At 41.4% G+C, this 25,422-nt stretch overlaps 1 protein-coding gene across 1 annotated transcript in view; it reads right to left on the bottom strand.

Moving 5' to 3' along the window:
- Window positions 1–4,550: 4,550 nt before the first annotated feature.
- Window positions 4,551–25,422, bottom strand: part of gle1 (GLE1 RNA export mediator) — a 44,250-nt gene continuing 23,378 nt past the window's right edge. The window contains exons 10-15 of the mRNA XM_028808601.2: window positions 22,836–22,978; window positions 17,069–17,259; window positions 16,435–16,564; window positions 13,441–13,545; window positions 10,168–10,250; window positions 4,551–4,716 (exon numbers count right to left, since the gene is read on the bottom strand). Of these exons, the coding sequence (XP_028664434.2) occupies window positions 4,566–4,716; window positions 10,168–10,250; window positions 13,441–13,545; window positions 16,435–16,564; window positions 17,069–17,259; window positions 22,836–22,978 (803 nt within the window). The 3' untranslated portion in view covers window positions 4,551–4,565. The remainder of the gene's footprint in view (window positions 4,717–10,167; window positions 10,251–13,440; window positions 13,546–16,434; window positions 16,565–17,068; window positions 17,260–22,835; window positions 22,979–25,422) is intronic.

Genomic DNA, 25,422 nt, shown 5'->3' with positions numbered 1-25,422 from the left:
TGTGACTTTTTAGAGCCAAGCTTTGAAAAAGCTCCTTCTCAGAATACTAAAGACTTTGGAAATTCATTTAAAAAGCATTCCATGTCACATGCTTCCAGTCACCCTGCCAGCACTTGTGGCACTGGGGTGACGTCTCCTTATCTTCTCTGCACCTCCTAATGGTTACTGCGTCGAGGATAAAAGCTGCAGTTCCTTGTAGTGGCAGTGCACTTCAGTGCACTAAATCTGCTGAATAAGAAGCCATTAAAATACTTGGAGAGAGTTCAAAAAAATAAAAAGAAAGCTGTCCGGCCACACTCATCCGGTTGCGTCTCGCAGCTCAGCATGTATCCTCTTCCATCCGGCAAAAAATTAAACAAAAGTTTGAAACAAACAAATCATACTGCCATCAATTCTGAGAACACGCAGTCTCACATTAAAAGGCTGCGTGGTCTGTCATGCTAAATGTTTTGTTCATGACACGTCTTAAAAATAAAATAAATAAAATAGGGGTCCATAAATTTATTGTTCATGCAACCTCTTAAAAGTATAATAAATAAAATGGAGGGACAGTAAACTCAGTCTTATTGATAGTGTAATATTCTTGATTAGAGACAAAGAGTTAATTAAAAATCACTGCTTACGTGAATCCAGATATGATGAGGCTGGACAATTAAATAATCCTGATAAAATGAACCTCCTCTTCATCACATAAGCTGCACAGCTGCAGCACATTCTCAGGCCATTTTAAACCCCAAAGAAGATGTCAGACTTTGGCAGCAATTCATGTGACCATCTTGAATTACTGGTGTATTTTTCCAAAAAAAGTTACAAAAACAGACATCCTGACAACAATCTCCAGCGTCCCTCTCAGGACCTCCAGAACGATGAACTCATCAGTCCTTTTGGCACAGGAATATCCCGCCGACTGATGCAATTCTGAAATTTGAAGAAAACAAAGATCACTGTAGGGGGCTGCACTCCCAAACCCCCAAATCAACTTCTTAGTGAAATGCTAATTGAACTCTTCATTTAATCGAGCGGCTAACTCCGGCGGTCTGCGGTCCTAGAAATTAATAAAAAGTCAGAGTTTCCTCCTTGAAATTCAGAAAGACTTTCACTGCTGCCCTAACTTTTGCAGAACGGAAATCTTACTCTGCCTGATAAGAATTGAAAGTTTTGCTCGTTTTCATTAAAGAGTTCCAAATAAAAAAAAACAACCGCTCATCTGGAGTGCGTTTCCCAAAAAATGATGAATCTTAGTGATTAACGAGCAACTTTATGACCCATGCATGTACTGTACAAGCAGCTATTACATGCATTTCCCAAAGCCCCTACACCACCCAAAAACAATATTTTTCTGTACCTTACTTACACCACGTACTTTATAGTGAATGCCAAGAAATATCTTAACCTTGTTTGTTCATGCAGAATAGAGAAAGAATTTTACAACGTAACAAAACTCAGCAGAGGTCAATGCTGTGGAGTTTTCCCTTATTACAGAGCTCTCCATGATGTTTGGGACAAAGATGCATTTCTCTTTGATTTCCCCCCTCTGTTCCACAGTTTACAATTATAAATGAAACCATTCAGACATGGGATTAAAGTGCACATTGCAGACACCACACTTTTTCTACACAAAACCCCATAATGTTTGGCACACAGCAATGGCAAAGCCGTTGTCATATTTAGTCCTTTGTCACATGTCTGTGAATCGCTGACTTCAAGCAGCCATTGCATGTGAGGGACATCACCAGGTACTGAGGATCTTCTCTGGTGATGCTCTTCCAAGCCTCTAATGCAGCCATCTTCATCTCCTGCTTGTTTTGGGGGGCTTGTCTTCTTAATGTTTTTCTCTTCAGCATATGGAAGGCCTGCTCAATTGGATTTAAACTGACTGACTCACTTGGCCATTCAAGAATTTTCTGTTTTTTATCTTTGATAAACTCCTGTGTTGCCTCAGCAGTAAGTTTGGCTCATTATCTTGTTGTAGGATGAAGTGCCGTCCAGTGAGTTTGGAGGCCTTTACTGAAACTTGAGCAGTTCAGATGTTTCTACACACCTCAGACTTCATTGTGCCATCAGCAGTTCCACCATCATGAAGAGAAGTGTGCCAGGACCTGTGGTTGCCATTCATGCCCAAGAAATAACACCCCCAGCACCGCCATGTTTAACAGGTGAGGTGGTCTGCGTTTGATCTCTGGCAGTTTCGTCTCCACACTTTGCTCTCGCCATCACTCTGATCAGGTTCATCTTTCTCTTGTCTGTCCACAAGACCTTTTCCCAGAATTCTGCAGGCTTTTTTACGTCCATTTTCACAAACTGTAATCTGGCCATCCTGCTTTTGAGGTTTGCATCTTGCAGTGTGGCCTCTGTGTTTCTGCTCATGATGTCGTCTGCAGATAGTTGTCTCTGATGTGTCCACATCGGCCTCCTGAAGTCTGTTTCTGATCAATCGAACAGGCGTTTGGGGCTTTTTCTTTATCATAGTGAGGACTCTTCTGTCATCAACAGTGCAGGTCTTCCTTAGCCTACCAGTCCCTTTATGTTTACTGAGCCCACCAGTTTGTTCTTTTCTTCTTCATCATATTCCAGACAATTAATTTTACTCATCCTAAGGTTTTACTGATTTCTTGAATGGTTTGATTCTTGTTCTCCAGTCTCATAATGGCTTCTTAGACTTTCAATGGCACAGCTCATGTTGAACAATGGCAACTACAGACTCCAAAGGGTAGAAGCCAGCAAAGGTTTCTTATGAAACCATGAAACCCATCTGAGGAATCACTTAACAACTGAAGCAGACTGTCCCAAACATTATGGTGCCCTGAAATGGGGGACCAAGTAGAAAAAGTTTTGACTGCCATGTATGTAAATCTCACTTTAATTGTCTGCAATGTACACTTTATTCATGTCTGAATTGGAATTTTAAACTGTGGAGGGGCATATCAAGGAAAAAATGGGTCTTTGTCCCAAACATTATGGGGGGCACTGTATATACTGATAAATAAGTGTGTATATGTATATTTTATACATATACATACATGCATATTCAAAAACACAAACACACAGTCTACAAACACATACCTACAATACAATACAATTTATTTTTATATAGCCCAAAATCACACAAGAAGTGCCGCAATGGGCTTTAACAGGCCCTGCCTCTTGACAGCCCCCCAGCCTCAACTCTCTAAGAAGACAAGAAAAAACTCCAAAAAAAAAATCCTAGTAGGGGAAAAAAATACAAGAAACCTCAGGAAAGGGAGTTCAAAGAGAGACCCCTGTCCAGGTAGGTTGGGCGTGCAGTGGGTGTCAAAGAGAAGGGGGTCAATACAATACAATCCACAGAACAGAACACAAGTCATCCTCAATACAATATAATAGTAAAATAGAAATATTACAAGTACAGAGCAGAGTTCAGCAGTAGATATCTCCAAATCTTATATTAAAAGCGTGGACGTTGACACACTATAAAATAATTACCATTTCAATTTATAGACTACAGTGATCCCTCGCTATATCGCGCTTCGCCTTTCGCGGCTTCACTCTATCGCGGATTTTATATGTAAGCATATTTAAATATATATCGCGGATTTTTTGCTGGTTTGCGGATTTCTGCGGACAATGGGTCTTTTAATTTCTGGTACATGCTTCCTCAGTTGGTTTGCCCAGTTGATTTCATACAAGGGACGCTATTGGCAGATGGCTGAGAAGCTACCCAACTTACTTTCTCTCTCTCTCTCTTGCGCTGACTTTCTCTGATCCTGACGTAGGGGGATTGAGCAGGGGGGCTGTTCGCACACCTAGACGATATGGACGCTCGTCTAAAAATGCTGAAAGATTATCTTCACGTTGCTACCTTCTGTGTGCAGCTGCTTCTTGAATGCGACATGCTGCACAGTGCTTCGCATACTTAAAAGCTCAAAGGGCACGTATTGATTTTTAACTGTTTGTTTTTCTCTCCCTCTCCCTGCTCCTGATGGAGGGGGTGTGAGCTGCCGCCTTCAACAGCTTTGTACCGGCGGTGCTTCGCATACTTAAAAGCCAAACAGCCCTATTGATTTGTTTGCTTTCCTCTCTGTTTCCTTTGAAGAGGAAGATATGTTTGCATTGTGAGACAGAACTGTCATCTCTGTCTTGTCATTGAGCACAGTTTAAACTTTTGAAAAAGAGACAAATGTTTGTTTGCAGTGTTTGAATAACGTTCCTGTCTCTCTACAACCTCCTGTGTTTCTGCGCAAATCTGTGACCAAAGCATGACAATATAAAAATAACCATATAAACATATGGTTTCTACTTTGCGGATTTTCTTATTTCGCGGGTGGCTCTGGAACGCAACCCCCGCGATGGAGGAGGGATTACTGTACTGTGCCTTTTAGTGACAATCCAAAAACCAAAAATTTTACTTTTATGATTTTTGGGCACAAAGTAGATATTAAAACTAGCAAAGTGGCAACAAGTAAGGGGTATGCATGTTATTATCAAGTCTCAGAATGCCTGGCATTTATCAGGTATGTGACAACTAAGGAAGTGATGTTATTATAAAAGGCGCCTGTTTTAGTAAGTCCACTGCATTACCAATGTGTTTATAAAAACGCCTGCACTGCTAACTTGCTTTTTCTATAAATTTTGCAGTTTACGATTTTGTCATAATTAAACAACAGGATACTTGCCTCCAGAAACTGCTTGAGTCTCATCAAGGAGCCCATCTGTCCCGTGCTAGTTACAGCTTCAATCCTGAAAAGTGAAATGCAAAACTGAAAATGTGACACCCAAGTGAAGGTACTGGACTGGAAAGCACAAGGCTGTCAGTTCCATCTCCAGCACCGATTCCCAGCATGACTCCTTGAAAGATGCTTAAGCCATTAATCTCACACTACAGAAAATAAGCATAACAACATTTACCTGTGACATGTATGTTGCTTTGGATGAAAGCGTAAGGTAAGTGATATAGTTATTTTACGGTACCAAGGGCACAGTCACATGTGGTTTGTGTGTGTTTTCTGACAGGCAATTCAGTTTTCTTTCAACAACCCAAAGAGGAGTCTCCTACATTAACTGGTTTCTCCACTATGAGTGAGTTTGTAAGTGTGTGCAGGTGTGTGTGCCCTGTGACAGACTAGAATCCTGTCCAAGTTTGATTCACATTACATGCCTAATGCTACTCTGATTGGCACCAGCTCTCCATAATCTGAGCTCAATAAGCGTGTTTAAAAAAATAAAAAGGTTGATGTAAAAAGTGTGAAAAGAGGCAATGCTTTTTATTGCATACTGATGCTCTAGGGGAGGTGATGGTTAGTGAGCAGCAGTATGGTGTCATGCCAAGAAAAAGCACCACAGATGCAATGCTTGCTCTGAGGGTGTTGATGGAGAAGTTTAGAGAAGGCCAGAAGGAGTTGCATTGTGTCTTTGTGGACCTGGAGAAAGCATCTGACAGGGTGCCTCGAGAGGAGCTGTGGTATTGTATGAGGAAGTCGGGAGTAGCAGAGAAGTACGTAAGAGTTGTACAGGATACAGTGGGGCAAAAAAGTAGTCAGCCACCAATTGTGCAAATTCTTCCACTTAAAGAGATGAGAGAGGCCTGTAATTTTCATCATAGGTTTACCTCAACTATGAGACACAAAATGAGAAAAAAAAAGTCCAGAATTTATTTGCAAATTATGGTGGAAAAAAAGTATTTGGTCAATAACAAAAGTTCATCTCAATACTTTGTTATATACCCTTTGTTGGCAATGACAGAGGTCAAACGTTTTCTGTAAGTCTTCACAAGGTTTTCACACACTGTTGCTGGTATTTTGGCCCATTCCTCCATGCAGATCTCCTCTAGAGCAGTGATGTTTTGGGGCTGTCGCTGGGCAACACGGACTTTCAACTCCCTCCAAAGATTTTCTATGGGGTTGAGATCTGGAGACTGGCTAGGCCACTCCAGGACCTTGAAATGCTTCTTACGAAGCCACTCCTTCGTTACCCGGGCGGTGTGTTTGGAATCATTGTCATGCTGAAAGACCCAGCCACGTTTTATCTTCAATGCCCTTGCTGATGGAAGGAGGTTTTCACTCAAAATTGACGATACATGGTCCCATTCATTCTTTCCTTTACACGGATCAGTCGTCCTGGTCCCTTTGCAGAAAAACAGCTCCAAAGCATGATGTTTCCACCCCCATGCTTTACAGTAGGTATGGTGTTCTTTGGATGCAACTCAGCATTCTTTCTCCTCCAAACACGACAAGCAGAGTTTTTTTCATCTGACCATATGACATTCTCCCAATCCTCTTCTGGATCATCCAAATGCTCTCTAGCAAACTTCAGACGGGCCTGCACATGTACTGGCTCAAGCAGGGGGACACGTCTGGCACTGCAGGATTTGAGTCCCTGACAGTGTAGTGTGTTACTGATGGTAGCCTTTGTTACTTTGGTCTTAGCTCTCTACAGGACATTCACTAGGTCCCCCCGTGTGGTTCTGGGATTTTTTCTCACCGTTCTTGTGATCATTTTGACCCCACAGGGTGAGATCTTGAGTGGAGCCCCAGATCAAGGGAGATTATCAGTGGTCTTGTATGTCTTCCATTTTCTAATAATTGCTCCCACAGTTGATTTCTTCACACCAAGCTGCTTACCTATTGCAGATTCAGTCTTCCCAGCCTGGTGCAGGTCTACAATTTTGTTTCTGGTGTCCTTTGACAGCTCTTTGGTCTTGGCCATAGTGGAGTTTGGAGTGTGACTGTTTGAGGTTGTGGACAGGTGTCTTTTATATTGATAACGAGTTCAAACAGGTGCCATTAATACAGGTAACGAGTGGAGGACAGAGGAGCCTCTTACAGAAGAAGTTACAGGTCTGTGAGAGCCAGAAATCTTGCTTGTTTGTAGGTGACCAAATACTTATTTTCCACCATAATTTGCAAATAAATTCTTTAAAAATCAGACAATGTGATTTTCTGGATTTTTTTTTCTCATTTTGTCTCTCATAGTTGAGGTATACCTATAATGAAAATTACAGGCCTCTCTCATCTTTTTAGTGGGAGAACTTGCACAATTGGTGGCTGACTAAATACTTTTTTGCCCCACTGTATGTAGGAGGTTTGCAGTAGGAGTGACTGAGGTGGGGTTACATCAGGGATTGGCTCTGAGCCCTTTCTTATTTGCAATGGTGATGGACAGGTTGACAGATGAGATTAGACAGGAGTCCCCGTGGACTGAGATGTTTGCTGATGGCATTAGGATCTGTAGCGATAGTAGAAGCAGGTTGATGAGACCCCGGAGAGGTGGAGATATGAGAGGAGAGGAATGAAGGTCAGTAGGACCACCACAACAGAATACATGTGTGTGAATGAGAGGAAGGTCAGTGGAATGGTGAGGATACAAGGAGTAGAGTTGGCGAAGGTGGATGAGTTTAAATACTTGGGACCAACAGTACAGAGTAATGGGGATTGTGGAAGAGAAGTGAAGAAGAGAGTGCAGGCAGGGTGGAGAAGAGTGTCAGGAGTGATTTGTGACAGACGGTTATCAGCAAGAGTGAAAGGGAAGGTCTATAGGACGGTAGTGAGACCAGCTATGTTATATGGGTTGGAGACGGTGGCACTGACCAGAAAGCAGGAGACAGAGTTGGAGGTGGCAGAGTTAAAGATGCTAAGATTGGCATTGGGTGTAATGAGGATGGATAGGATTAGAAATGAGGACATTAGAAGGTCAGCTCATATTGGACGGTTGGGAGACAAAGTCAGAGAGGCGAGATTGCATTGGCTTGGACATGTGCAGAGGAGAGATGATGATTATATTGGGAGAAGGATGTTAAAGATAGAGCTGCCAGAGAAGAGGAAAAGAGGAAGGCCTAAGAGAAGGTTTATAGATGTGGTGAGAGAGGACATGCAGGTGATGAGTGTAACAATGCAAGATGTAGAGGACAGGAAGATATGGAAGAAGATGACTGGGGCAGCCGAAGAAAGAAGAAGAAGATACACACAATGTCTGAATGTCAACAAAATAAAGGAGATCACTGTCAATCACTGGGTTGCAATGGAGGTTTGGAGTTTTTGGTTGAAGCCTAACTCAACTAGTGAAAGGGGCAAGGCAGGAAGAAACCCTTGACAGGGTGTCAGTCCATCCCAGGGTGAACACCCGCACACACATTAGGGCCAAGTCACCAATTCACCTAACCTGCATGTCTTTAGACAATGGGAGGAAACCCAAACAGACAAGGGGAGAGCATGCAGACTTCATGCAAGGAAGACCTCAAGACCCTTCGGGGTGGAGTGGTGGCTCTGAAGCGAAGGATCTGCGCTGGTATCCTGAAGGTTGCCGGTTCGAATCCCCATCACTGCCAAAAGAGATCCTACTCTGCTGGGCCCTTGAGCAAGACCCTTAACCTGCAATTGCTCCAGGGGCGCTGTACAATGGCTGACCCTGTGCTCTGAACTCAAGAGGTATGCGAAAACTAACAAATTCCTAATACGAGAAATCGTACAAGGCGAAATAAAGAACAAAAAAAAAAAAAAAAAAAAAAGACATAAACCAGGGTCCCCATACTATGAGGCCGCAGTGCCCATGTGTAGACAGTGGCTCTACTACGTAAAGGTATAGTTTATGCAGACTGATGTATAATGTGCAACATAGCATAACATCACACAGAAATATGGGAATGTTGTGATTTTTTACAGCATGGCAGTTCACACTAGCTCAACTAAATACTCTTTTTACTATCAATTAACTCCTAATGCTAAATGAGAGTTAATATAAGCTATTTGATAGGCCACAAATCATGGATGATGTGCCAATGTGATCTTCATGGCACTCCAATCTGTTGTAATAATGCTGTGTTGACTTATCAGAACTCTCCATATGATATGCAGCAACATCTGAGATATGAATGGTAGGGTTTCTTGGTTTTAATGCATTATTCACAAAACCAGTACTGCTTCACTTTTCCACAAGTTGCTAAATTGTATGTTTCACAGAAGCACTTGCAGTATTATTGCACAAATCCCTCATAGGTGAGCTTAAAGAATGCAGCACCACAATAAAAATACACTGTTTCAGTAAAAATGGCATGTCTTCCCTCCTGGAAGCACTCAAAATAGAAAGCAGGTCTATCAATGATGTGCACAGGTACTTCTTGTTGGCTTAACACCTGACTTTGTTTGCTGCTTGCTAAAACCCGGGATGTGCTCTTACGTAATTTTATGTCATTAACGATCATGCGTGTGGTGCAGTGCAGTGATTAAAGACAAGCAAACTATTTCAAAGTTTCCTGTGTAAAGCCGATGACACATTATGCAAGTTTTTTCTGTGCGGTACATCAGATTTGCTGATTGCAGTCGCTGATCTCGTTGCTACACCATGTCAAATTACACAACATAAAAATCACAGCCCATGTCACGTTTACCGAATGAGCACCGATCTTCCAGCACAGTCATGCTTGCCCCTTTTTCTGACAGCCAATAGCGTGCTGCTTGACGGAGCTGGCAATGTACAAAATGTTAACAGGTACACTGGTTTAAGTAAGCTTTGCCCTTTATTTCTTTTTTCCCCCCATTCTGCTATGGTATGTAAAGTATGAGATACCAAACAGCTGACTTTCTCTTCTCTATAGCCCCCATGCTACCTGCCGAAGCAGGCACTGTGTGAAGGGTTAATTGCTGTGGTGAATTCAGTTCTTTTTTCCATTTTGGTTTAGTACATAAAACACGAGACATCAGACAGACAAGCTGCTCTTCTATTTGTGAGGCTCAAAACACACATTCCTTATTCCTCATCGCTACATTTTATGCATTGTGCTTTTGGCTGAACACTCATTGATTCTCAGCTTTCACATGTAAACAGCCCACCCGTCCAACCAAAGTGAAAAATCAAACCTGTTTGATTTTATCCTAGCCATTCAGATACAAGTTGGTCTCAGTTGTTAGGTATGCCACATTAGATGATCAGCTTCATGGGAGTCTCCGCCGACTGGCTAAGATTATGTCTATGAAGGGTACGATTGTAAATTGCTGAAAAAGTCGTCTAATGTGACATAGGCTTTAGCTGTATGAGCCCCTTAGTCTCACTTTTCTTCTATGCATGAGAATTCCACTCTCTCCATCAGTATGCCTTCTACATGTAATACATTGGTTCCCCATGCAACTTGTTTGGTTATTGGAATACAAAGAATGGCAGACCAAGATGTAAGTGTGCATAACAGCAGCTTCCACTTACCTTTTAAAATACTCTTCTTTAATCAGTAGGATTAACTTCCAGAATTGCCCTTGATACTGATTCACGAGAGCATTGCCACAGACCTGCAGGGAGACAAGCAAATGTCAGGGGTGAGCATCTGGAGCTCAAGTGATGGTAGCCGTCTCCCCAAAGCCTGACTCTGCCATGATTTTTATAACTTGAAAAATAACAGAGGAGGATATGGATCATTCGTACTACGGTGCTCTAAGTCTGCTTAAGGGTGCAAATATTGCCATGCAGTTTATGCTGCAAAAAACCCCAAAGAAAACAACTCCAAATCACCACCTCTCCCTTCCATTCATATACGAGGCAAGACACAAAATTAACCGGATTACCAAAAAAAAAAAAAAAAAAATTATATTATATATATATATATATATATATATATATATATATATATGTGTGTGTGGAAGAGAAGGTCTGTGATACGGTTTGCATATTTGCAGCTGGAGATCCACGAAGTGAGAAAAAATGAATCACGTATCATAAAGTAGTTTTTATTCCTGAGCTTTCAACCCCTATCAGGGGTCTTCATCAGAGGATAATGCTTAGACTTACAAGAATCAAAGGCAATATATAGCAACACATTAAGTGGAGGGGAAGGGGGGGGGGGGAAGGTGACTAAGTCCGTATGATCAAGGTTTTGTATAGTTTATTTATTATGTACATGTTCTTCTTAAGTTAGCATATGCTGGATTTATGTCCGAGTGTCTGTTGATGGCGTTTTCATCTGATAGCCAAGACTCGGCCAACTCTCTGGCACTTTTAGTACTGGCCTTAAATTTTACTTTTACATTGTCCCAGTTGAATGTGTGTCCTGTCGATTTAGTATGTGCATAGATCAAAGATAGTGCGTCCTTTCTTCTGACGGCGTTGCGATGTTCCTGTACACGTGTTGAGATTCTTTTTGATGTTTGTAATATGTATACCGCTGAGCAAGAATTGCATGGGATAATATAAACCGCGTTTCGTGTTTCTGCTGTTGATTTCTTGTTTTTAGCATTAAACTGGACCGTGCGCAGATTGTTCGTGGGTTTGTGTGCTATTCTGATGCCCCACTTGGTCAGGATGCGCGCTGTGCCTTCTGACACATTGTGGTGATAAGGGAGTGAGTGCCAGGTTGGGTGGGGGTTCTGATTTAAGTCGATTGTTTGCTGATTCATTTGGCATCTGCTGTGTAGGCTCCGATTAATGAATGTTTTTGAGTATCCGAGTATCCGTATCAGATGAAAACGCCATCAACAGACACTTGGACATAAATCCAGCATATGCTAACTTAAGAAGAACATGTACATAATAAATAAACTATACAAACCCCCCGATCATACGGACTTAGTCACCTCCCCCCCCCCCCACTTAATGTGTTACTATATATTGCCTTTGATTCTTGTAAGTCTAAGCATTATCCTCTGATGAAGACCCCTGATAGGGGTTGAAAGCTCAGGAATAAGAACTACTTTATGATACGTGATTCATTTTTTCTCACTTCGTGGATCTCCAGCTGCATATATTATATATATATATATATATATATATATATATATATATATATATATATATATATATATATATATATATATATAATATATATATATACACACACACACTAGGGGGCTCTGCCCCCTTCTCGCTTTGCTCGCCAACCCCTGGGTTTGTTTAATCGGATATACATTTTTAAAAGCTTTTTTTTTTCTTCTTTGGAATCGTTGCTTTAACTGTTGCGGGACCACAGAATCTCATAGCGTATGGTCCATAATTGTGTAAGTGCTGTATTCCGCCCTCCATCAATCGGACCTAACTGTGACTTAAAACAAAAAAGGCTTCAACTTCATACTTTCGAATTTTACTGCTTTCATATTCTGTACCTTTCTCTGCATGTTTATTGCGCCATCATTTGTTTGAGCCTTTATAATTCCACTGTTTTCATAATCTTTTATCTGCCTTTTTTCTCTCCCAAAGGTCTCTTTTCTCCGCACTGCTCTTTCTTCTTTGCTGAGAGCACAGGATCTGTGTGTGCTACCGCTGGCTGTGCTCTTATTTGATAACAAGGGCATGTCTTTCAAGAATCTCATGTTCCACGTCCGCGCGAGACGGCCCTGGGACAATCTCTTGGCACCAAGTCTCATGTTTACGGTCCCCGCGAGACGCTCCGTGGCCAGTCTTCTTTTTTTTTTTCTCGCGTGTCTTTTAAATGTCTTCCGAGAACTTCCAGGAAGATCAAGTATCGTCACCCTGGAAATTTCCTTTCTAGGATTTTTTTTTAATATATAGAGATATTTATTGATGAATTACATGCATTCTAAACATTGTCACCTTCTATATACTCCCCCTGCCAATCTCTACACCACCGCTCCATACGTATCATCCATTGATTGAAACAGTGCTGGAAGTCTTCTTGCTTGAGGCTCTTGAATAGGCTTGCCATTTCTGTTTTTACTTCACCCATTGAAGAAAAATGTGTTCCCTTAAATTTACTTTTGATTTTTGGGAACAAAAAAAAAAAAAAAAAAATCACAGGGAGCTAAATCAGGCGAATAGGGAGGATGATCGAGGACAAGAATGTTTTTGTCAGTCAAAAACTGCTTTACGGAAAAAGGTAAAATTTGCGAGGAATTTGATGTTGATTCGCTGATTGATTTGATCACCCGACATTATCGCAGCAACTCGTGTAGCGATTGTTGCGCAAATACTGACTGGGCTATTCACAGGATACCCAGCCGGTCGGGGGTTTGAGAGGCCGTGTAGGAGGGGATATAGGTCTATGATTCACGTTCGGCCGACCTCCAGATGGTTTTCCAGGAAAGCCCCATGCCCAGTCCGGTTATTTTTTGTGTCTCACCTCATGTCTAAGTTGTCTGACTCACAACCGGATCATCAAATGTGCACACATTCATTTATTTACCTGCCTGTCAGGCAGAGCTGAATTTGCAGTTACCTCCAGTTATTTAATAGCATTATTCTGAGGAACACCTCATGGAATTTCATTAGGCTGCACAACACAGATTGTGATATCCTGCACTGTATTGCTCACATGTCAACTTATCTTAGTCAGCAGGAAGAATTCTAATTCACCCTTCCATATTTCAACAATCATCTGAAACTAGAAACGAATCAAATTTTCTTACAAGGAACGTCTCAAAGGTTTCAGAATCTAGTGAGCCTACTTGAGACGAAACTTTAAAAATTTTAGGTCAGCTAATGTAACACCCCATATAAACCAACCCCTAGTAATGCAGGAATGTGTTCAGTTACCTCCAAGAAATCAAACAGCAGTGTGGCAGTAACGTCCGCCAGGGGCTCCATGTCCAGGATTTGTGCGAGCCAACACCAGCCCAAGTCCAGTCCAAAAGAACATGGCTACAGAAAGAAGAAGTGGCAGAGAGAACAGCACGTTACAGTTTCCTGCATTTGAAATCAACTGGCTTCACTTTTTTTGGGATTCGACATAAAAAAACACACAACGTTCTGCATTACTTAAGCACCCATCACACTACATGACCTGGATAGTTGTGGCATGTGCCAGGGACTATCTGCCATGCAGTATGAAACTCTCAGCAACCCAGTCATAGAGAGCTGCAAGTAGTCACTACTTAAGTTAAACAGGTTTTACTTTGTCACAAAATGTAGTGGCAGCTCCTGTGTATGTGAGAGAGTTGACAACCAATGAGTGCTCAGCTATGACTATAAGTCACATGATGTCTACTAACAGCAAACACACCAAGCAAATCTACAAGGGGAAAAAAAAAAAAAAAAGAACAGGGAAGAGCAATGACCGGAGCCAGAAAACAACACACACTTGGTGTTATGAACTGCTCAGAGAATTCTGGAGCCAACTTCTTTTTTTGGCTGCTCTCATAGTGGTTGCCACAACAGATCATTTTTTTCCATATCTTCCTCTCCTCCTCATCTTGCTCTGTCACACCCATCACTTGCATATCTTCTCTCACCACACCCATAAACCTTCTCTTAGGCCTTCCTCTTTTCCTGTTCCCTGGCAGCCCAATATACCCAGCATCTCCCCTCAGCACATGTCCAAACCAATGCAATCTCGCCTCTCTAACTTTGCCTCCCAGCCATCCAACCTGAGCTGACCCTCTAATTTCCTCACTTCTAATCCTGTCCATCTAATCTTAGCATCTTTAACTTTGCCACCTCCAGGTCTGTCTCTCCTGTTTTCTGGTCAGTGCCACCGTCTCCAACCCATATAGCTGGTCTCACTACTGTCCTGTAGACCTTCCCTTTCACTCTTGCTGATACCCGTTTGTCACAAATTACTCCTGACACTCTTCTCTACCCTGACTGCACTCTCTTTTTCACCTCTCTTCCACAATAATCTCCATTACTCTGTTCTGTTGATCCCAAGTATTTAAACCCATCTACCTTTGCCAGCTCTACTCCCTGCATCCTCACCATTCCACTGACCTTCCTCTCATTCACACACATGTATTCTGTTGTGGTGTTCCTACTGACCTTCATTCCTCTCCTCTCTAGAGCATATCTCCACCTCTCCAGGGTCTTCTCAGCCTGCTCCCTACTCTCGCTACGGATCACAATGTAATCAGCAAACATCTCAGTCCACGGGGACTCCTGTCTAATCTTGTCTGTCCACCTGTCCATCACCACTGCAAATAAGAAAGGGCTCAGAGCCGATCCCTGACATTATCCCACCTCCATCACCTCTACCGCAGACCTCACCACTGTCACTCTTCCCTCGTACATATCCTTTACAACACAGACGTTTATTCACGGCGTTGTCGTCGTTAACCCATGATAAAGTGGAGAGAAAAATAAAAATGATTCAAGTTGAATGGCTGCCAAAATGTGTTTACCTCATGATATTTTCACAGTCCAATAGGGAATTAGGAACTGGCTGAGTAATTGCAAGGGACTGATGTAATTCAACATCCTTTATGATTCCTAAGTGTGAAACCCGATATCCTCAAGGCACCGAGAGATCCAGTGTGACATACTCTCTGACTCGGAAGTAATGTATGATGCTGGCCTTAGAGATTCTGAGGCAAACAGGGGCAGGCGCTACTCCCATGACTAGGATGGAAGTTTATATGCGATTATTCATGGAAACCATTGTTTCTAAAATGCCACGTAAACCTTTATTCCAATTACAGAAATCTGGTTATTGGCCTCTGAGATCCCTAAATTAACAGAAGCAGATTTCTCCACCAATAATCCGATTATGTGGCCATGTGAAACCTTAACTTGAGTTACAGTTTAGGATTTGGTAGTCTGTGTTCGTCTGTACACTGCTAAAATCACCAACACAATCCTGGGAGCAGTATGTTAACATGCTACAAGTAACGTTTGTTATGTAGACTGATTACTTTTTAAGGTAACAAGCAACCTAATGCATATCTTATTCAAGTAAATATACTAGCGTTATTATACCAGCAGCACTGGTTGTAAATCAAGTCGCACACGTACCATCGTAGGGCTCAATCGCTCAGCCAAGAAGAAAAGAGTGAGCTGTGTGCAATTCAGTAACATAAACCCATAAATAAAGCATCAGTTTGAATAAACATATTTATAAAACACTACAAAAATGATCACAGGCGTCATACTTACAGATTCACAGTAGATGATGGTGAATTTTAACTCACTGTTGTGCAGTTTAATGATGTCGGAGTGCTTTGACAGAAGATTACTTGCCCATGTAAATGCGGATTATTAACTAACTAGGTTTGTGCCTACACCCACACACTGAAGGAGAGAAACTGAGCTAAGTGCTGGTCCAGAACACGATCAGCAAATCTGGCATACCCTATAACTAGGCGGAGTGGTGGCTCTGAGGCTAGGGATCTGCACTGGCAATCGGAAGGTTGCCAGTTCGAATCCCGTAAATGCCAAAAGGGACTCTGCTCTGTTGGGCCCTTGAGCAAAGCCCTTAACCTGCAATTGCCTAGCACTTTGAGTAGTGAGAAACGCACTATATAAATGCAAAGAATATTATTATTATTATTAGAAGTCATGTAATGTGACATTGGCTTAACTGACAAAATACACTACTATCTGCAACAACAGTCTGCTACAGATATCCGGGCACATTACTCCCCAGTGTTTCATTTGTAGTGTGTAATGTCATGGATCAACAGGTCAGTAAAAAGTTCTTTATGTATAACCAACACAATCACAATCGTAGTAAAAATGGTATAAAACCAGAAAAAAAAAAAAAAAAACATTTTGTTAGACTAAAAAACAAAATTCATTTGGTCCAACACCTCCATTTCATACCGCTTGCTTGTTGCCGTAGGGCCATCGCAGTTGTATCATAGCAGCATACAGCCGGATCATTCCAGACATCCTCTTCATGAAGCTGTCCTGAGATTCCACCGTAGAGCCTTCTACGCGGTAACCCAAAACCCTGCAGAAAGACAAACCTTATCTTTGAGATGCCAGAGTCAGCTGACAAAAGTGACACAGTGCAGATGTAGTCCAGTATCAGTGCAACCATCCATCAGTCTGGTGCCCTTAGTAAGATATGCCACAGTACACTTCACGTCACTACAGCATCCATGACTTGAGTCATTTTTATTTTGTGGTTTGGGAGGTCCTCAACATAGGGGGCCTATGTTTTGCAATTGCAAGCTTGAGTGAAATGTGACTTGCACATCAATATCCAAATAAGTGTTAACCTGGCTAGCAAAGCCCCCTATTCTGCTTGCCCAGTCAAATGCATTGTAGTGCAATCTCCCTACTTCTGTTCCTGAGGCTGGCAAAAGTGGCCAATGCAATCAACAAACACTACAGTTCTTTGGACAAAGGGAGGCAGAAATCTTCATTAGTCATCACTAATACAGGATAATGAAGCAATTATAAAACTAATAAACTAGCAAATACATACACCACACACCAGCCAAGTATTTACCTCTGGTAATCCTCGACAGACATGCCATCCTTCATTGGAGGATAAAAGGGAACTGCATATGGACACTTCTTGTGCAAATGTGCAAGTATGAGGTCGCCCACTTTGGGATACAGCTCAGAAATTCCAGAGGCCACGATGGCAATGGGGAAAGCTGCCTCATGATGCGATGCCACCTCTTCTTCGCCTTGTTTCTGTTGGGCAAGAGAATTAACAAAAATGTACTACATAACAAGTTTCTGGAGCCCAAATTTGAAGCCTAGCCATGTAACCACACGTGTGCATTTCATCTTGGTGCTCCAGGTTCCTTCCCATGTCCCAAAGATGTGTGTGTCACATTAGATGAAATGAAATTTCTAAACTTGTTCACCTTGAGCAAGTATAGGTGTATGTTTCAATATACTATTAAGTCCACGGTCGTTTCCTGTCTTGATGACATCACTGTCAGGACACCCTCAAATGAAAAAAGGTATCTCTCTCTATTATAAAAGAAAATCTTGAGATGAGACTTTTTTCTCTCTCAGCTCTAATAAATTTTTACATTTTCCTCACTTTAAGTTCCCAATAAAAGAAGACTTATTATGTCCAAATCTTATTGAAGAATTTCATCCCGAAGGGTTATCAACAGAAGAAATGAGTACACGGGGAATCCTAGCACCGAGAAACAATGAAGTCAAACGAATTAACATGAAAACTGTCGATCGGTTAAATGGCAAATTGGTTAAATGTGTATCAACAGACTGAAACAGTTGGTGGTGATGGTGCAGAAGATGAAAACATCAACTTATAATATCACATTGAATATCTACAACTGTTAACACCGTCCGGTCTTCCACTGGTTGAATTACTGTTGAAAGAAAGATGTATCGTAATGTTATTGCACAATTTATGTCTGAGTGATAGGCTGTGCAATAGGACAAGATTAGTTGTATTCAAAATTGGTCCAACAATTCTGACATGTAAAAATTTAACAGGCGACAAGAAAGGTAATGTAGTACATCTTCAGGGGATAACAGACACCAAAGGAGATCTTGATAAGGCATTCGTATTAAAATATTTACAGTTTCCTGTTAGAACAGCTTTTGCTACGAAAATTAACAAATCACAAGGACAAACATTCGAAAAAGTCGGTTTATTTATTAGAGAGAAAGAAGCGATATTCACTCACGGGCAGTTAGATGTTGCATTGTCACGATGTGAGTCCAAACACGGGATGAAAATTCAATGCGATATTGTTTTTACTGACTTTTACAATAAAAGTGTAAGTTTAATAAGTATATGCATGCGAATTTCAAAGCCAAACAGAACTAAAACATATAACGCAATGGATACCTCTGACGCAACATGAAACATAATTTTCTTTCAATCTATTATGCTTTACTATTTTTTACTATGGTTAATTACACACTGTAATGTAAATTAGTTAGGTCTATTATGCATATGTTACAATTCCAATGAAATAAGCTGTTTAAATTGTACATCCGCTTCCCCATACGCAAGCAGCAGATCCGCAAAGTGGCTATCGTATAGCGCCAGTCTGGGGGTTGGCGAGCGAAGCGAGCAGGGGGTAGAGCCCCCTAGTTAATAAAATGGATGAAAGCAATAAAATAGTGAAAAATTGAGTGTAATAATAATAATTCAGGACATTTATATAGCGCTTTTCTCAGTACTCAAAGTGCTATCCACACTGGGAGGAACCGGGGAACGAACCCACAATCTTCCACAGTCTCCTTACTGCAAAGCAGCAGCACTACCACTGCGCCACCTGTGAGGACGAATCATTAAATTAAATAATACAGTGTAGTTCAGATTACACCGTGTACTGGACTTGGCATCCGTGGCACTTGCATGACTCATATACAAGAAAGAGTTTGGAAAAGCAGCTCCAAATAACAGGCAGGCAGGACAGAGCCGGAGTGGAGCAAAGGAGTACACTGGTACCTGTCAAATCTGAAAATCCATCATGGCCGACATTTCCAGTCAAACTCTACTTCAGTATCCTTTAATAAATAGACTACTATACACAAGTGAACTCGTAGAAGATGGGTGCAACCTACAAGTTATTCTGTAAACTGTCCTTGGGGCTGGAGCGCTCAAAAATGGGCATATTTGCAGCTAATACATGTACAGTAAAAGGAGGAGAGTGGACATCTGATATAAAAAAAAAAGCAAGGCATCACAGAACAGAACAAAGTATTTCACTTTCAGTCAGTTTTTCTGATCAGATTACAGTAAATACTTTGCATACGTAGCACTAGAAAAACCTGAAATTTCAAAGATTAGCATCTCACCACTATGAAGTTCAAATGGAAAACGTGACATTCAACTGGAATGAACTGTACAAGATCTAACCTGTTAGACCAAGTCGAGTTAGTGAATTGGATTGAAAGTCTCTATTATCATGCAACTGCCGTGCACAAAGAATATTCTGTTCCATGCACCATGTGGTAACGTAAATAGCTTTCTTTAAGAGAAAATACTTGTTTTATTGTGAGTTCTGCTGAATAACAAAATACATTTCATCAGTACTGTAAATCCTCACTATCTGCCGATTTGTTTATTTGCTTCTGTAAACGTATGACCCATTCGAAACACCCGTGGTGTACTTGCACATATCTGGAGCCATGCGCATTAGAAAAAATCTGAGGGGCTTATTGTGCAGCCGTGGCACAGGCTTCACCAAGGAAAGCTGCAGTCTTGTACTCACAGTTTCTGTGGTGTTAACAAGTCTCCATGTTCTGATAATATTCCACATGTTCTCAGTGTTTCACACCATTTTTAAGATAAATGCATTATATTTCAACAATGGCAGTGAAGCGCTGTGCTAATCAAAGTGTCTTGCCAAGTGGTACCAAGTGCAAACGTGTGATGATGTGCTTCGTTGATTTCTGGTGCACAAAATTACATGGCAAAGGAAAGCAACAGTGTATGTTGAACAAGGTTCTCTGGAACCAAACCCCCATTTCTCCCATAGGATCAGTGTAATCGCAGTTTCTGTGGGATATTTCAGTATTTGTAATATTAAATACTGAATATTAAAATAACACCCTGATTTTACATTGCCATCGGGAACAAATTAATCGATTTCCACAGTGGCAGTCAACGTGTGGAATCGTCATCTTTTGTGTCTCATCAGCATGCCAAAGACCAATAACCAATGGAGAAGTGCCTTACAGAACGCTTAGGACGGGTTGGGTAGTCATCTGACCCAAGCCAGCAAGTATTTATGTTCTTGAAATATGAACAGCTGTAGGCAGCCAAGGGTTTGTTTTCTGTCGGATCTCATTTCCTAGGGTCTGCTTTCTTCTCCTCTATTCACATCTATGTTTAAATAAGCTAATGTCTCCATTTCATCAGCTGTCATAGTAAATAAGCAGGTAATGGTTTTATTAACTGTAAAACTATTCTACATACTTAAGAAAAAAGAAACAAAGAAATAATAACAATAATAAATATCATCATCTAAAGTGGCTCCATGATTAGACTATGGTATGAACTTGCACACAGTCCAGGACTCTTTCCTGACTTGTGGTAGATTTTAATCTGATAAGATCCGTCTTCCCATGACCCTGAATTGGATTAGGAATATGCAAAAAATTAATGTAATAGAATCATTATTATTAATATTATTAATAAAAGTTTCAGTAGAACATTTTACCACAATTTCTTTTATCCTCTTATATAATAAACTACCGTGGTTGTCTGTCTGTCTGTCTGTCTGTCTAGGACTTTAAATCACCTGTAGCTCGCAAACCGTTTGACCTATTGACCTGAAGTTTCGTACACATATACTACGTGACGTCTACTATTCGTTTTTGGGGTGATGATTGAACTCCAAAGTTAAAAGTCAACCCAGGAAGGTCAAGGTCAAAAATCAAATAACCTGTAGCCTGAAATTTGTTACACATATACTATGCTGAAACTTTGCACTACAGCTTTATATTAAAAGCGAAGAGGTTTGGAATTATTACTCTTTTTATTTTATGTTATTGTAGAATCAACTCTCTGCAACGGGCAGCAGGGTGGCCATGCGGCGCATGTGTACGAGGCGCAGTTCCCTACGACCTTCGCCGTCACATCCCCTACCTTTTCATATCTTAAATCATTCTTGAGGCAGATTGAAGACTTAAGTGCCAGCTTAGGAAAACATACTAAGCAAATGCAACACAAAAACTGACTTAATCAGTTTTAATGCGAAAAGATGATGAGGAAAGAAGAGAAGAAGCGGGCCACTAGGGTGGAGAAAAGAAGATCTGCTCAGGAAGCAGCAAACGCATCAACCTGTGAGCAAACGAATGGTAAACGCTGTCACACACATGCGCATGGGAGGCAGCTAAAGGGCTTGACTAAGGGCAGTTCCGAGACATACCGGGATGTGGCAGAGTGCACTGACTCTTTTTCTCCCTTGCCTGCAGACCATTCACGGGAGATTCCACCTGGTCCTCTTGACGTCATTTCTGGGACCGAACCAATGGAAGGAGACCTTGCCGGCTTCAGCCCCTGTGATGTCACGTCTGGGCTCGCACCAATGACAGAAGACCTACATGAGCCTGACCCCTTTGACTTCACTTCCTGTCTTCCCCTTTAAAAGCCTCCACCTTTTCCCTATTCCCTCAGTTCTGTATTGGACTCAGTTTTGTGCACAGTAGTGATGGGAAGTTCGGATCATTTTACTGACTCGGACTTTCGAGTCTCGTTCAGCAAAATGAACGAATCTTTTTTCGAGTCATTTCGTTCATTTTAGCAAAATATAATTAAAATGTTACCTGTTACCTCCCTAACACATCTACTGCTTACACAAATGTTGATCACACTACAAACAAGACAAAACTATAATGCTATAAGAAACAGAAAATATTAATTCATTGTTTACCTGGGTCTTTAGTCTATGATTCGCTACTACTGAGCCGGTAAGTGGTCACGTGACAAAAGAATGAACGACTCGAAAGACTCGAGGAATGAACTAATCAATTCTCTTTCCGGCTCAGACTGCTTAGGTTAAGCTTATGGGGCTGTCACGTGATGAGCGAACGTCTCAAACCTGAAGACTCGAGAGATGAACTAATCAATTCTCTTTCCGGCTCAGACTGAGTTGGTTAAGCTTATGGGGCTGTCACGTGATGAACGAACGACTTGAAAAACCCGAAGACTCGAAAAAACTATAGAAAGTTGCGCAAATGCGCATGCGCGACTGAACGAATCACTCCCACGAGACGACTCGTTCTTCCCGAGTCACATTAAAGATTCGTTCAAAATGAACGAATCGTTCAAGAACGACCCATCACTAGTGCACAGCAGTGCTATCAACCTAAAAACGATTTGCAGCCAGGATACCATATTATACGGGTGGCTGCCCCAAACCTTGCTAGGTCTCATTGTGAGTTTTGTGACAACGTACAGAGAAAGAGGATGAAAACTAGGAATGCTCAAGTCAAGTGGATTCATTGCATGTTATCGTGCAGTGCGCCGTTACTGGTATCTTTATAAATCTATATCATATATTTAAATTTAACTGTGTTGCAATTCTTGCACAGAACTTCAAGCTGCATTCTATGAATTGTTTATTATTATTTCTATAGCTACATATCCCCCCCGACCCTCTTTGTGACCCTGAATAAGTAACTTAACCTGACAGTCCTCCGAATGCAAACAAGAATGTGGAAACAGTTGTACTCTGTAACTATAAGTGCAGGGTTTTTTGGGATGTTGTTTAAAATAGAAAGGTGCTATATAAAATAAAGGACATTTGTTTATTCTCAAGTAGACTTACCACAAATTTCTCTGCCAGCTTGAAACACACAAAGTCCAGTCCTTGTGGGTGCTGAGTGACAGAGATGGACTTTCCACCAGACTGTACCAGTCGCCCCGACAGCAGCATGCTGATCTTGTCGAAGACCTCTCTTAGCTTTGAACCTGCAGAAAAGAGAATTTATGTCCAGTTCCAGCTCCTGTTTTCGGAGTATTTTAGGTTTTTTTTTTTTTTTTTTGGTTAAACTAGGCGACTCCACCCCCTGCTGGCTTTGCTCGCCAACCCCCGGGTTTGGATAACCGGATATACAATTTAAAGAGATTGTTATTTTCATGGGAATTGTTACAAATTCATTATTTTAACTTTTACTTTAAAACATCAGTAAAAACAATATTTGGAATTAACTTTTCTTGAAGATCTCTTTGAATTTTGATTCCGTGTTTGGACTTTTATCATGACAACACAACGTATAACTGCCCGTGAATGAATTTTGTTTCCTTCTCTCTAATAAATAAACCGACTTTTTCAAATGTCTGTCCCTGTGATTTGTTAATTGTCATAGCAAAAGCTATTCTAACGGGAAACTGTAAACGTTTTAATACGAATGGCATATCAAGATCTCCTTTGGTGTCTAATGTTAGTCGCGGAATCTGTACTACATTACCTTTCTTGTCACCTGTTGAAATGAAGTTCTACTTTATCTTTTATTTCTGACCCCAATTGGACATGCACGGTTTTCAATTTCCACTTGGTCAGGGCTGATTATTACTTTCCTTATTTTTATAATTTGCACTTAGATTATTATTGTTCTTTTTTGCATTCTCTTCTCTACAACACTTTTGGGTCTCTTTTCGACATGGTGCTCTTTCTTCTTCGCTTTATTGTTGACATGTCAATCTAGAACGTATAAAGTTATTGTCCTGATAACATTTATAAGAGCTGAGAGCGCAGGATGTGTGTCTGACAAAAGCTTTCACGTGACTGAGAGGTTAGATGACTGTGGTCTTGTTTGAAAATGGTTGTTAAGTAGGGCGTGACTTGAAAGAGTCTCATGTTAAAAGTCTCCGTCTCACGGGACTTCCTTCCCAAAAGTCTCTTTAAAAAGTCATGTCTCGTCCCAAGATTTTTTTATTATAATAGAGAGATGTAAATTTCTATGATTAGTATTTTAATTTTGGACAGGACAGGAGGACAAGATTCATGCTTCAGGTCCTCCCTGTGTCTACGTTGCTCTCCTGCCACAGTCCAAAGCCATGCAGGTTAGACAAAGTGGCGTTGCTAAACTGGCGCTAGTGTGTGTGTCCAGAGATTGTTCTTGCCTTGTATCCTATGATTGCTGAGAAAGACTCCCGCACCCCTGCTCAGGATATGGCTGGCTTAGGAATTGGCATGATATGGTATTTTAATTATTTCAGTTTTTAAGGCTGCAATCACATTGTTTCTAGAACCAGTTAATTCTTTAAATTTTTTTAAATTTACAGTTGTGTATCACAGTAACTTAGAATTGGTGCCAACATGCCCCATAATAAAAGGCATCTCCACCAGTTAGATCGGATAATACGATGTTAAGGCCACGTCACACTACAAACTTTTTCAGTTGCAACCTTCATTTGCATCATCTTAGTGAGTTAAGAACAGCCACTGTGACTCCCCTGAGCACCACTCATGTAGTTTCACATCCCAGCGATTCAGTCCAACCAGCGAATGACTTGCCTCGACCTGATGGGATCAGGTTTTAAGACATAGGGGGCAGGTTTACATGTATGTGTGAGAGGACAACCAATGAGTGTTCACCCTGACGTACAACTGCGTGAAATGCAACCACAAGGAAATGGGGGGAGTGGGGGTTTGGACCTCAGAAACAGAAGAGAGAATCTCTCCATACTGCTAGTAAGAAGTCCAATTTGCTTGTGACATACCGTAAGTATTACCATGGGAATGACCTTGTACACTGTATTGGATTTGGAACACCATTTCATTAGAAACGACTTTTCGCTTTTTATATAAATACTAGACAAAAAGCCCGTTTCGACAACGTAAGATGAAACGGGCACGAGTGGAATAGTAATAAGTATAAGCACCACAAACCTGATATACTGTAGGTGTATTGATTGAATGCGTAATTGAATCAGAATGTGTAATCAGCCTCGAGCTGTAGTCAAAATTGCCTTTCACGCCTCTAGAGCTTTAATCGAAGTCACCTTTCTCTTTGAATTTTTGCGGCCGTAAATCTGCCGCCTGCCGCGATGTTGGAGTTGGATGTTGGTCGAAGTTGCCTTTCTCTTTGAATTTTCTCGGCCGTAAATCCGCCGCCTGTCGCGATGTTGGTCTCGTAAGGTTTTTTGGGCAGCTGCGCAGAAGGTGACTGTGCATTCAGCTTCGGACGTGCGCAGAAGGCGACTGCGCATTTGGCTTCGGACGTGCGCAGAAGGCGACTGCGCATTTGGCTTCGGACGGACGTGAGTGAGTGAGTGAGGAGGCTGGCGAATTATGTATTAAGATTGCATAACACAATTACATGAGGCAGCACAGTGGCGCAGTAGTAGCGCTGCTGCCTCGCAGTAAGGAGACCTGGGTTCGCTTCCTGGGTCCTCCCTGCGTGGAGTTT

The sequence above is a fragment of the Erpetoichthys calabaricus genome, chromosome 9 (assembly GCF_900747795.2).
Source record: "Erpetoichthys calabaricus chromosome 9, fErpCal1.3, whole genome shotgun sequence".
NCBI classification, from domain to species: Eukaryota; Metazoa; Chordata; class Cladistia; order Polypteriformes; family Polypteridae; genus Erpetoichthys; species Erpetoichthys calabaricus.
This window is presented reverse-complemented; position numbering and strand designations above follow the sequence as displayed.